General features: G+C 43.5%; 1 protein-coding gene across 2 annotated transcripts; it reads right to left on the bottom strand.

Annotated features, from left to right (window-relative positions):
• Window positions 1-3,423: 3,423 nt before the first annotated feature.
• Window positions 3,424-6,584, bottom strand: LOC147431164 (G-type lectin S-receptor-like serine/threonine-protein kinase SD2-5). 2 transcript variants are annotated; one of them, XM_086493815.1, is made up of 2 exons: window positions 3,750-6,584; window positions 3,424-3,595 (listed from the first exon to the last, which is right to left on the bottom strand). In XM_086493815.1, exons 1-2 carry the CDS (start codon window positions 6,452-6,454, stop codon window positions 3,487-3,489), a joined length of 2,814 nt encoding a protein of 937 aa, XP_086349941.1. In that variant the 5' UTR covers window positions 6,455-6,584; the 3' UTR covers window positions 3,424-3,486. The 2 variants fall into 2 exon arrangements, with proteins under 2 accessions (XP_086349941.1, XP_086349942.1); XM_086493816.1 differs by having other exon boundaries at window positions 3,424-6,583.
• Window positions 6,585-12,143: the final 5,559 nt, after the last annotated feature.

Here is a 12,143-nt window from a genome sequence, read left to right as displayed (position 1 = left end):
CATGAAAAACTTAGCAAGAATGATGCTCCCAAATCTGATGTTGAGAAAGCACAGATGGCCAAAATACCATAATCTTCAGCAATCGACAGTCTTATGTACACCGAGATCAGACATTGCTTTTGGAGTGGGAGTGGTTAGTATATTTATGAAAAATCCTAGCAAGAAGAACTAGGAAGCAATGAAGTAGATCTTGAGATATTTGAAAGGTGGGGCTGACAAGTGCGTACGCTTTGGAGACAGTGATGCATCCATTGTGGGTTACACGGATGCAGATTATGCGAGTTGTGTAGATAGTCAAAGATCCATGTTTGGCTATGTTTTTTTATTTTTTGAAGCAATTATGTCATGGAGATCATGTCTTCAGAACTGTACATCATATTTCACCATAGAGGTAAAGTATGTGATAGTTTCTGATGCCAGCAAAGAAGTTATGTGGTTAGCTTGCATAGTGGGAGATATTGGCATTACTCAAACTCCAATGCTGCATTGTGATAGTCAGAGTGCACGTGCATTAGCGAAGAACCCAATGTTTCACTCCATGTCAAAACACATAGAAGTTTGTTATCATGTGATACGTGACATATTAGCTATCAAATGCATTGAACTAGTCAAGGTTCATATGAATAACAACCTTGCAGATGCTCTCATGAAGAGTCAATCCTCAAGCGGTTTGCACATTGCATGGAGATCATGGGTGTAGGGTGAAGCCATACTTGGATGGTACATAATTGTATAGATGTATATACTTATACATATAGCCACTTGGCCCGAGTTGGCCTTCAAGTGGGAGATTGTTAAGGTTCAAGCCAATTGATTAATACCCATTATACTGACCGTACTAACCTTATCTATTCTTTTGATCATATAGAGAAATAAGCAATAGTGAGGTATTATTCCAAATCCTCATTGAGAGATCCATCAGCACGCTGTGTCTACTCTTCTTCTCTCTCCCACTCCTCACACACCGTGCACTCTTCACTTTGCCATTGCCATGTTAGACACATTCCATCAATCAATGTATTCCATGAGGCAAAATTCAAATTATAAGCTTCTCAAGAACCTTTTTTGCTTTTTGAACCCACATTCTACAACAAACTTTTCTTGTATATGGAAGCTAAGAAATGTAGAGGAAACTGTTACGATCATTACTTAATCAAATGAGGTCTGATTTGAGCATTGTAAAGCACACCGCTTAACTCATGCTAGGGGCTAGTAATCAAAACCCTTTCAAACCGAACCGATCATTTGGAAATGCATCTTGAGACCGGTTAAAAATTTGTATACCTGACTCCCATTTCTTGAGACCGGTTAAAAATTTGTATACCTGACTCCCAAAAAATATATAAGTGCCCGTAACTTCTCCACCCGTATTATGATTAGTGAGCCATAAAGAGGATTATGAAGAACATTTCGAGTACTACATGATCAACCCATAAGCATACAATTTAGCTACTTTTAATCATCTTGGAGCACATACACCAAAAGCACACTTACTGGCCCCAAAAAACCACTTTTGGCATACATTCACCATTACACTTGCCTCTCATCGCGCCCCCGTCACTTCACAATTAATTTATACACTTCAAGCAAGCTTAATCCACATATTTTAATCTTGTTTATTGTCGTGGAAGTGAAGCGACACGATAGTGTTGTTCTTGTGCCATATAATTATCATAAAATTACCTAGAAATTGGCAAGAAAATTGACTGACTGTCACTCTCTTTGGACATATTGTTGACTACTTTAGTCCATAAACTAGTGAGCTATGATTTGTAATCATGCTCGCTGGTGATAGAAAACGTCATCTGTTACATGTATATTGAATTATCAAACTCAACTATAAGTGAACCAAGAATGATTTCTCTTGCAAAGGTGAGCATAGATTAATGTTAAGGACATATCTTTGCACCTGAATATCACCTTCTTGAATCTTTTCCTTAACCCAAAGCATGTATTTGATACGTACTTGTGTTCAGTACTCAGGTTGGACATTCACATATAGTTTCCATGCTATAAGAGTTCATAACAAGAAAATCTGTACTCATTTTTGAAGTTCGAACCACTTCCAAGTTCCCAACAGACATTAAACCCGACAATATAGTTGAAAGAGATATTTCTCGCAAAGTCACTTGGAATTTCATCTAGATGATTAAGGATATCTATCTAAAACAAGACAAGGAGAGAGAAAACTTAGCACACATGGAGTTCGCTCTCTATTCATCGAAATTTGATTTTTATGGGCGCTTATAATACTACTATCTCAAGTAGCCCATACCATCAAACATGAGCATAATAACTGTGCCGCATAATCTGCATTGGAAAAAGCGCACACTAGGAGAAGAAAACATCGGTCAAAATGTCAGTTGGCCCGAAAGTGATCCTTGACCAAAACTCCAACGCTCTCCACGTGTGCCGTCAATGCCAACTCCCCGCCACTAAGCAGAGTGCTCAACCATCTCTCAAGATACCCGAGAGGAGCTATGGATGTGCTCTCCTCAATTGCTCCCATCGTAGTCGATGCGGAGTAGCCCAGAGGTGTCAATAATGAAGGTAAGTTGGGATAGGGCAATCGATGGTGAAGCCGAGTATGTCAGAGAAGAGCCTAATCTGCTAGGTTCTCTCTCTCGCTAGAGGTCGAATCGAAGACGATGGTCGGCAAGATGCCAAAACTGAGAGCAAGTGTGTAGCTGGCCTTGCCTAGGACAGTGCCCCCAATCCTACCCTTGTCCTAACATATGACAATGCTAAGAAGATATGGAAGTTCTTTGAACATAAGCACAAGAAGAATAATGAGATATGTCTCCATAATGTAGACACAAAATAGTACAAAAATACAGAAAACTGGTAAGCATATTGCAAACAAGTGGCATCAGCTTAAAACCAGACTGCATGTATAAGCGCACAACTAGAGTTGCAAGCCTCCTTTTCGGAAAGCATTTTGTAGTAAGATTACAAAATTTAAACTCTGCAAGGTGATAAAAAAACCTACAAATTATTCCAAAGGTGAGATTGCAACCAAAATGGTTGGTTTCAGACCTAGAATATGCGCTCAAATGCCATTTTCAAAAGCATGGAATCTCACTCTTATTTATGGTTAATTACAACTGTTGCTCCTTTAATACATGTGCTTAAGTTACTTCCAAGGATTTTTGTATGGTTTAAAATGCAAAGGCTGTTACTAGAGTAGATTTAATTTAGATGTAAGAATTTTTGCATGGATTCATGTTAATGAATTCTTATAGACCCAACTTTATGAAGGCAACAACACAGTTACAAACCTAGTGGTAACATGTTAGGAACAATCCCAAAAGACTTGTGTGTGAAAGAGAGAGAGAGAGAGAGAGAGAGAGAGAGAGAGAGAGAGAGAGAGAGATTGTCTCTGAAAGGCCAATGTGGCCTCTGAGACCAAACCAATACATACAATGAAAGAAACCTATCTACATTCGCCTTTTATACCAAATCAATACATACAATGAAGGAGATCTCTCATCTAAGAGAAACAGAGTATGACTTCGTTTCCCTCAACAAATGAATTTTGGGGGTACTTCCTGGCGAGCATTTCTCGGCGAGCGCTTTTTGGGAATCCTTGCCGAAGCTGGACACACAAATTTTCAACAATCATGACCCCCCCCAAAATCTATGCCACCTCAGTAACACAAGAATTAAACAGCCCCTTACAAGACGGCACAATGTACCCACAATCTTCCCATGAGCAAAGAACCTTGCAATCTGTGTATACAAAAAACTACCTTCCATTCGCGGAGGGCCCCAGCTGGCCCAAACCCGAAATTTCGCTGTCCGAGATGGAGCAGGAAGTAGAATCCCACCCTGAAAGATTGACAGGAAAATATTTCTGGCTCATCTGGGTAAGCTTCAAGGATGGTGTTGAGTATGAGATTTCCAAAATATCTTCCAGCATCTGTACAACAGATGTCATGCTGGGGCGGTCGACCGGATCCACCTGGACAGACGCAAGCGCCAATATGAGCACACGCTGGAAGCTTCCACTCGGAACACTGTCACATAGTAAGCGACTATCCATAATCTTCTCTTGCAGAAGGGAGGCATCTATGGTATCATAATCCAACATCTTGTTGTCTGCAGTAGATGTACATGTTGTATCACCTTTGGCAGCAGAGACGGCCTTCATAACCCATGTGGGTAAATGTCCATACTCTGGATCTAGACATTTCTTTCCTGTTAAAAGCTCTAGCAATACTATCCCATAACTGTATACATCTGATTTTGCCGTGATTGTTGCATGCTGTAGCCATTCTGGTGCAAGATACCCCCTGGTGCCTTTCAGCGTTGTCATGGCGAAGCTTTGGGCGTCGCTTCCCGTCAGCTTGGCCAAACCAAAGTCTCCAACCTTGGCATGGAAATCATCACTCAGGAGTATGTTTGCTGGCTTCACATCACAATGCACAATGTGCTCAGCCGCCTGGTGATGCAGGTACTCCAAACCTTTCGCAGTATCTAATGCTATGCAACATCTTTTCTCCCAATCAAGGAGCTCAGTTGATGACTCTGCAACAGGAACTTTAGCTTTCTTACCTCCAGAAGCACTAGAGCTACTTCCTTCGGCTTGCGGCGGCTCCCGTGTATAGAGCCATCTATCCAAGGAACCTTTTGGCATAAACTCGAATACAAGCAACCGTGCATTCTTCTCCATGCAGAAGCCTTTTAGTGTGACCAGATTCACATGTGACACACTACCTATGGTAGCAACCTCTGCTTTGAATTGCTCATCCATGGTGAACAATGCAGAAGCTCCAGCTTCATCCAACCTTTTGACTGCCACCCTGGTAATACCTGTAGGCATGTGGAAAACCCCTTCATAGACGGATCCAAACCCCCCCGTCCCAAGCCTCCTAGAGAAGTTGTTGGTTGCCACTTCCAGCTCCTTGTATGTGAATCGTGGAGGCAGTTTAGATATGTCTTGCAAGAAGCGCTTTTGGGCTTGCATACGAATGTTGTGAGGACGCCACCAAAACCACCAATATAGCACCAAACAAACCACAATTACAATGAGAGCTGCACCCCCAACGGTAGCACCCACAATGATGGCAGTGGCAGAACCAGAGCTTGTACTGACCATAGTAATTTTGAGGAACATGACCTGCCCTGTTGTTGCTTTGTTTTGAGAAGGTAGAGACACTGTGTAGAGGACGGGGAAGAGAGCGCACGAAGAGCTGTTGGAATCAAAGAGGGCAGCATTGCAAGATGCATTCTGCTCACAGAGCGAACGGCATGCACCTTGAGAGTCCACACGAACAGCCGAGGGTTGGGGATAGAAAGAAACATTGATGGGATGCAAGCTGTAGGCGTCGTCAACTGGGACACATGTTGAATTGAACTTGGGCATTTGAAATTCCTCTGGACAACTACATTTTCTGGTGGGCTCATCTTGTGCTGTGCAGGCAGGCTTCGTAAATGTGCGTTGGAATCCTGGAGGGCAACTACATTCTCTGGTTGCCTCATTGCATAAACCATACTCTCCACACACAAGGGGGAAATCGCAAAAACCACTGATTGATGAGTTGTAATACCATAGATGGTGATTGGGATTGGTTGGACTTGGGCGGTTAATCAGAAGGTTACCATCCTTAAACAGAGCAGAGCCTGTCAGATTAGTTGGATTGGGCAATGGATCATCATTTAGGATATTATGAGCTACTTTGCCCATGAGGATGCCCCGACTGCTATAAAACTCTATATCCTGGTTAAATATGATATAATTTGCAATTGATGCATTATTTCCGCTGGTCGATGCGTTGATGCCAATGGTGTTGTACACATATATATTTGCCCTTGTGAACATCTGTAGGCGTCCCTGCGAGCCCATCTGCAGTGCATAGCATCCTGGCATACTAAAATCCGAATACAGAGACACTCTATCATAAAGAGTGATATTTTGCAGAAACCTCATACCAGATGGGATCATGAAGAGATGGTGGAAGGAGTCAAAGCTTTGCCACACTATGCCGCCTGTATCATTGACAAGGACAAGATTGCCATCATCTTGGAGAGTGAGGTTTTGCACACGCAGACCGGCAGTGGGAGTTTGCCAGGCAACAACACGGGAAGATGAAGAAGGCGGGGTGAGCTCGAAGGCAAGAACACCATTGCTGCGAAGGATAAGATTGCAATTGGTGCCAAGCAAGGGTTCTGGAACTGTGTTGAAGGTCCAGATGAGGGCATTGGGGGTTTTGTAGGTGTAGCGAACACCACCCATGCATTGGTCGGCGCCTTCATCTACCCAAGAGCGCAAATCGAGCTGGAATACCTCATTCTGCGACTGCATCCAGAGGGTATGAGTGGTGGAGAAGGAGGTGCCGAGGGAAACAGTTGAGGGGAGGCCGGATATGGAGCCAGCAGCGCTGGTGGATCCCTGCAGCAGAGAATAGATGTATAAATGGAGCTGCAAGGCTAGAAGTAGGAGGTGGAAGGACATGGCTTTCTATGCTATCTGAAGAGGATGAGGAGGAACCAGGCTATGCAGAGCCAACATTCTTTCGCAAGCGAGGGAGCCTCTTGCCATTAGTCTGCAAAAACAATAGGACTTTGTGGTGAGAGAATTTGACACGAAATTGAAGCCCTCCAATTTCCACATCTTTGCTCTATAGACTTTCAACGAGGACGGCTAGACGCTGCCAGCTCATAGTCAACAAAGCATGTTTTTGCTTGCTTGGTCCTTGCATTGCATCCTACAAACATGGGAAATAGACAATGCAGATGATGAGGACAGTAATAGTAGATGTAGAACTTTTAAACGAGAGGCCTGTTAATAAGGCTCAACCACTTACGACAGATCATTGACGAGCTTGAGGCCCGCTCTCTCGAAGTGGATGAAGCCAGAGCTACTCTGCTTGTAAGCGTAAAAAAAACAGTGTCCCTCTTAGTTGCCAACCTATTGGAGAAGGAGGTGCCGAGCAGAATTCTCTCTTGCGTTGCAAGCTTTGGGCAAAGAGAAATCTCCTACATGGGATGGTTTTACTATGGAGTTCTTCATTGAATTTTGGGATGAGCTTAAGTCCCCGTCGATCGCGCGAATGGCTACCCAAGCCCTGGTCAATGGAGCCCTCGACTTGAGTATCAAAAGAGGCCTCATCAAACCTATCCCCAAACTGTTAGCTGCTCAACTAACAAGAGCAAGAGAAAGAGCATCACTATGAAAATCTCCAAGTGTTTACCGCGCTGTTTTACCGCGTTTTGTAGAGAGAAAGTGTAAATTCAATGAGAGAAACAAGAGAGAGGAGGGCAGGGTTTTTTTTGTGTTTAAAGTATTACCGCGACTTTATCCGCTGTTATTACCACGCTCATTACCGTCGTTATATCCGTTGCCCAAATTTAGCGCCTAAACTTTCAAATTTTGGATTAACTCCCCCCCCCCCCCCCCCTTTTCAAATTTTGGTGTTTCCCTCCTCTCAATAAAAATTAAATAGTATTGTATATAATTTTCAAATATAAAAAAGAAGAGAAAAAAAGAGAGGGAGAGAAAGAGAAAGAGGGGGGAGAAGGAGGCAGGGGATATAAGGCCCGGTTCAGACGCTACGATGGAAATGTTTCCCACAAGGGCGTGTAAGTTGCGTGGCAAAAGCCTATTTGCTGCAGTAGATATCACCTTCCTCTGGGCCCGCCATTTTTCTTCCGGCACCCCCCTCCCCCCCCTCGGAAGAGCTGCTGACCTCTCTCCATCTCTCTCTGTTTTTCGCTCTTCTTCCTCCAACATCGTTTAGACGAGGCGGCGGTTGACGTGCAGAAAGCCTTTCTTCCTCCAGCCTCGTCTGAACCCAACCTAAGATTACCCTTTTTTACAACTAAAATAATCATTGTCAATTGATTAACATAATTGAACATATTCTCAAATCTAAAGAGAGGAAGAGGAGGGAGAGAGAGGTGAATGGATTACACGATCAAAAAACTTCATAACTGCAAAATGTTTATGAATCATCTTCCAAAAGATCTCTACATGAAGCATTATCCAATTCTAAGCCCATGGCTCTTAAATCAATAAAGAGAGAAATGGAATTGTCGTTTGTGGATGCATTGTTAGCTTCATCATCTTCGAGTTCGTCATCCTCCATCTCCTCATCTTCATCATCATGACAATCATCCTCGCTAAGACTTGCTTCCGTCGGACTTGATTCATCGACCTCCCTCTCCTCTGCTTTCACCTCATCCAAAGTTGGAGGTGGAAGAGGGTCGAAGATAGTCTCCACTTCATTAGTGGAAAAAATGTTTCTCCCCCGAGGTGTTACGGGAATTACGAACCAAAGTTTTGATTGGGTGGATTGTTGGGATATAGATGACCTATAAAATAGAAGCTCAAAGTGAGTAACATTGGTATAACTAACGCTACAACAAGTAAATAAGAATAAAAAAGATACATATCACTCACCTGCTCACAAGTGCGCGGTAAAACTAAATTGTTATACCTCCCTGTGTGATGCACACTAGAGTCCACCATGTAGAGGCCATTCTCATGTAGTCTAGACACATTTGCAAACCACTTGCACTCGAAGATGAAGCTATGAAGGTTCTAAAATTAACCTTTAGTATCCTTTCAATAGTTCCGCAGTACCTGGCTTCATCACTGTCAATGTCAAAGTTGCCCATGATGGCACAATCCATGGTGGTTCTACGCTTGTCAATGTGGCGTGTACAAAAGTGACGACCCTTTGACCACATAGAGTTAAAGGAAAGGCACTACAAAATAGAAAAATATACTAATTTATCAAATACATATTAAAGATAATTTCAAGAAATAGCGAGACAATATGGTTTAGGTATATGAGTACTCTACCTTTGGTACGCAGTCTCGTGCATACTCCCATTCTTTGTTGGTGATGTTTTCTCCGCGCGCTTTTGCCTCGGTCATTCTCTCATGAATCCACTCTGCACTAATGAGATCTGGGAAACAAGCAAGGTGTCTAGGCACTAGGGGTGCCCTCCTTCCTTCATGTGCTTGTTTCCATGCTTCCCTCTCTTGCAAACGCCTGGACTTTTCCATTGTCCACAAGTCCACCCACTTGGTCATAATCTTTGCATTGAGAATGCAAAATTTATTGACCACTCGGGATAGATTCATATCCATGTTAAGTAGTTTCCCCTTTCCACTTGTCAAGTGTGAAGTCATCCTTGAATCTTCCTCGTCTGACCACATGCGAGGCATTGAAGGGTCGACTTGTGGAAAATACTCTGATATGTAAACAAATGCCTCTTTAACAATCCACCCTTCGGCCATACATGCCTCTGGTTGAGACCATAGCCGCACAAAAACTTTGAGAGTCTTTAAAAACCTCTCTAAGAAGAACATCCATCGCGCGTGCACTACTCCACATATAGCTATCTCCTCCACCACGTGAACTAAGAGTGGAATTTGACTAAGAAGGACCGATCGAGGAAATGCATCTTCAATGGCACACACAATTTTTGTTGCAAGTGTTTGAGCAGCAGGGATAACATCTATTTCGATTTCCTTGGAGCTCACAAATCTGCAAGAAATTACACAAGGATACACTAAGTGCTAGTTGAACTTATTGTGTACATAAAAAAGGTGTAGTCGAGTGGAGTCTTGTGGTGTATCTTACTAGCTCTCCTAATTTGAAATAGCATCCCTGACTTTCTTGTCCCGACATATACACATACTCACCGGCAAAATGAACTACAATGTAAATCAGGAAAAGGGAAAGCGAGTGATAGTCATACACACAAACTATAGATAGAATAGGGAGTATGAAGATTACCTGAAGCATCTTGTGCCAATCGTGGGACTTAAACCCATACAATTGAACGTTTCCACCCTTCTTCGCTTTTGTGAAAGCTTCCTTTAGCGACCTCATGTATCCTGTTGGTGTGCGAATAGAGGCAATGGTACCCTTCATCTTGTCTAATTCTTCTTTTGCTAACATCCATGGTGCTTTAGGAAGCACAATCTTTCCATTTGGGGCACGCTGTGGAGTGGCAGAGACGGGGAGACGTTTTAAAAGCCTCAAATCCTCCCTCGTACCCAAAGAGTCCTTCTTGCCAATAATGTGGTCCTATAGTGTTTGGGCTACATTCTTGAATATGTGCATGGGATCCAAGAGGTGTTGTATTTTTAAGTCCTTCCAATATGAAAGCCTTAAAAATATGGAATACCTTGACATACCTTTTGGTGGAGGACACGGAGCCGGATTGTTGTTGTGGTCTTCCTCCCAAATGGTTGCCCAATCTGCCATTGTGAGCTTTAGAGGAGCCTTCCCATTTGTTGGAGCCTTGTGCTTGATATGCCCTTGGGGTAAGAAACTATGGTTGTTTGGATAGATTACCTTGCGCAAGGAATCTGGCCTCTCCGTCACCAACGATGGCCTGCAAGTAGGACATGCATTGTGGCCCGATGTGGACAACCCTGCATACATATCATATGGTTAGAGAGATGAGTGAACTAAAGTGAGCTAAAGGGAGAGAGGGAATGAGGGAGAGAGAGATAGAGGACAGGGGATTACCAGAAATTTCTCCAAGCCCAGGATAGTCGTGCATAGTCCACATAAGGATTCCCCTCACTTGAGCCTCTCTCCTCCCCTTTGCAAGTGAGACATCGACAAAGGAATGCCTCTCCATAACTCCTCCAACTCCTCGATGAGGGACTCGAGGTAAATGTCAATATTTGACACTTTGTACTTCCCTGGCACAAGCAAGGAAAGAAGTATATTGCCCTTCTTGGTTGTCTCCCATGGTGGAATATTGTAGTTGACGATCACCACAGGCCAAGTGATCTATGAAGTAGACTTAGTGCCGAAGGGATTGACACCATCACTTGCTAACCCAAGCCTCAAGTGTCGAGGCTCCAACCCAAACTCTGGCCATTGAGTTTTGATGTGCCTCCATGCAGGTGAATAGTCAGGGACACACATCATTCCATCATTTGAGCGATGGTTTGCGTGCCACGCGAGAAGCTCCACGATAGACCTGCTTTTAAACATGTGTTGGATGCGAGGAATTAATGGAAAATGTCTTAATACCTTGTGGGGTAGGTGTGCCCCGCTCACACCTATCTTGTATCGTGCCTCCCCGCACACGGGACATGAGGGAGAGAGTATATAAAAGCCACATTCCATACTTATAGAAGTAGCGTATCGACACTTGCATTCCAACCGAATTTTGCTTGCAAGTTGAGTACTTCCAATGATCCTCGGAGGACCGAGTACCGTGCACCGTCGTAAAGAGGTGTTCGGGCACTCGTTATCAATCTATCCTCCGTTTCGAAAGCCCGTTTAGTGCAGGACTGACAATCCTCTTCGCACACGTCACGCTCATGAGCTAGTAACTGATCACACATATTGAACATGTACTCATCCTCTACCTCAAAGTGTGACGAAGACGTCGTAGGAGCTGCCGATGTAGAGCCAACGGCAGGATCACCATGCGGTGCACCCAAATCACCCAGTCGCTTTTGCCTCTGCCGTTTGGCCTTACGCGCCGGTGCACCACCACCGAACACAGACCAATGGGGCACCTCCTCAAGCGTCGGGTGAGTCGTGCTATCATCTCTCTGAGCGCTTTTCTGAGGATACCAAAGCCCTTCGTTCTCCACGTGCTCCAAAGCAATACGCCTCAAGTGAGGAATTGCTCTTTTGCACTTGGCGCAAGGACAAGGTAGTTTTTGCTTGAGCCAACGATCTCGCTCTGGGCTTCCAGGAGGACCACGATCATCCCAGTCGATGTCCTGCACATGCGAAAGGTTGTTTATTTAGTCATGTGTCCTAAAAAATAAATAATTTAAAAAACACTTAATTCCATTAGAATTATTACACATAGTTAAAGTCAAAGGGAATAAATGACAATGAGTGTTAAATAACTAAAAGATATCTTAAAAATTCAATTAATAAACATTTTAAAGTACTACAAAATAAAGTATCCATAAAAAATTAAAAATCTTCATTAAAAAAAGCAAAAGGCTAAAAAATGAAATAATGTATAGCTAAGGGTGGGAGCCCTCCCCCCCCCCCCCCCTCCTTGCAACCTCCGATTCATATGTATCCGTGTGAAATGACTGGCCGCGGTAATATGGGCGGTAATCAACGCGGTAATATTGGCGCCTAAAAAAGGAAACAAGGCAGAGTATGCCGCGTTTTTGCAGTATACCCTGCATTCTTGCT

This window comes from Adiantum capillus-veneris, chromosome 21, assembly GCF_014529385.1.
Source record: "Adiantum capillus-veneris isolate H3 chromosome 21, ASM1452938v2, whole genome shotgun sequence".
NCBI lineage: Eukaryota > Viridiplantae > Streptophyta > Polypodiopsida > Polypodiales > Pteridaceae > Adiantum > Adiantum capillus-veneris.
Note: the sequence above shows the minus strand (reverse complement) of the source record. Positions and strands in the feature narration are given on the sequence as shown.

Excerpts from the sequence above, each read along its gene's own strand:
- LOC147431164 (XM_086493815.1), bottom strand. The coding sequence starts at position 6,454 with ATGTCCTTCCACCTCCTACTTCTAGCCTTGCAGCTCCATTTATACATC. Across the intron at positions 3,596-3,749 it reads GGGCCCTCCGCGAATGGAAG|CTTCGGCAAGGATTCCCAAA; the intron begins GTAGTTTTTTGT and ends TTGTGTGTCCAG.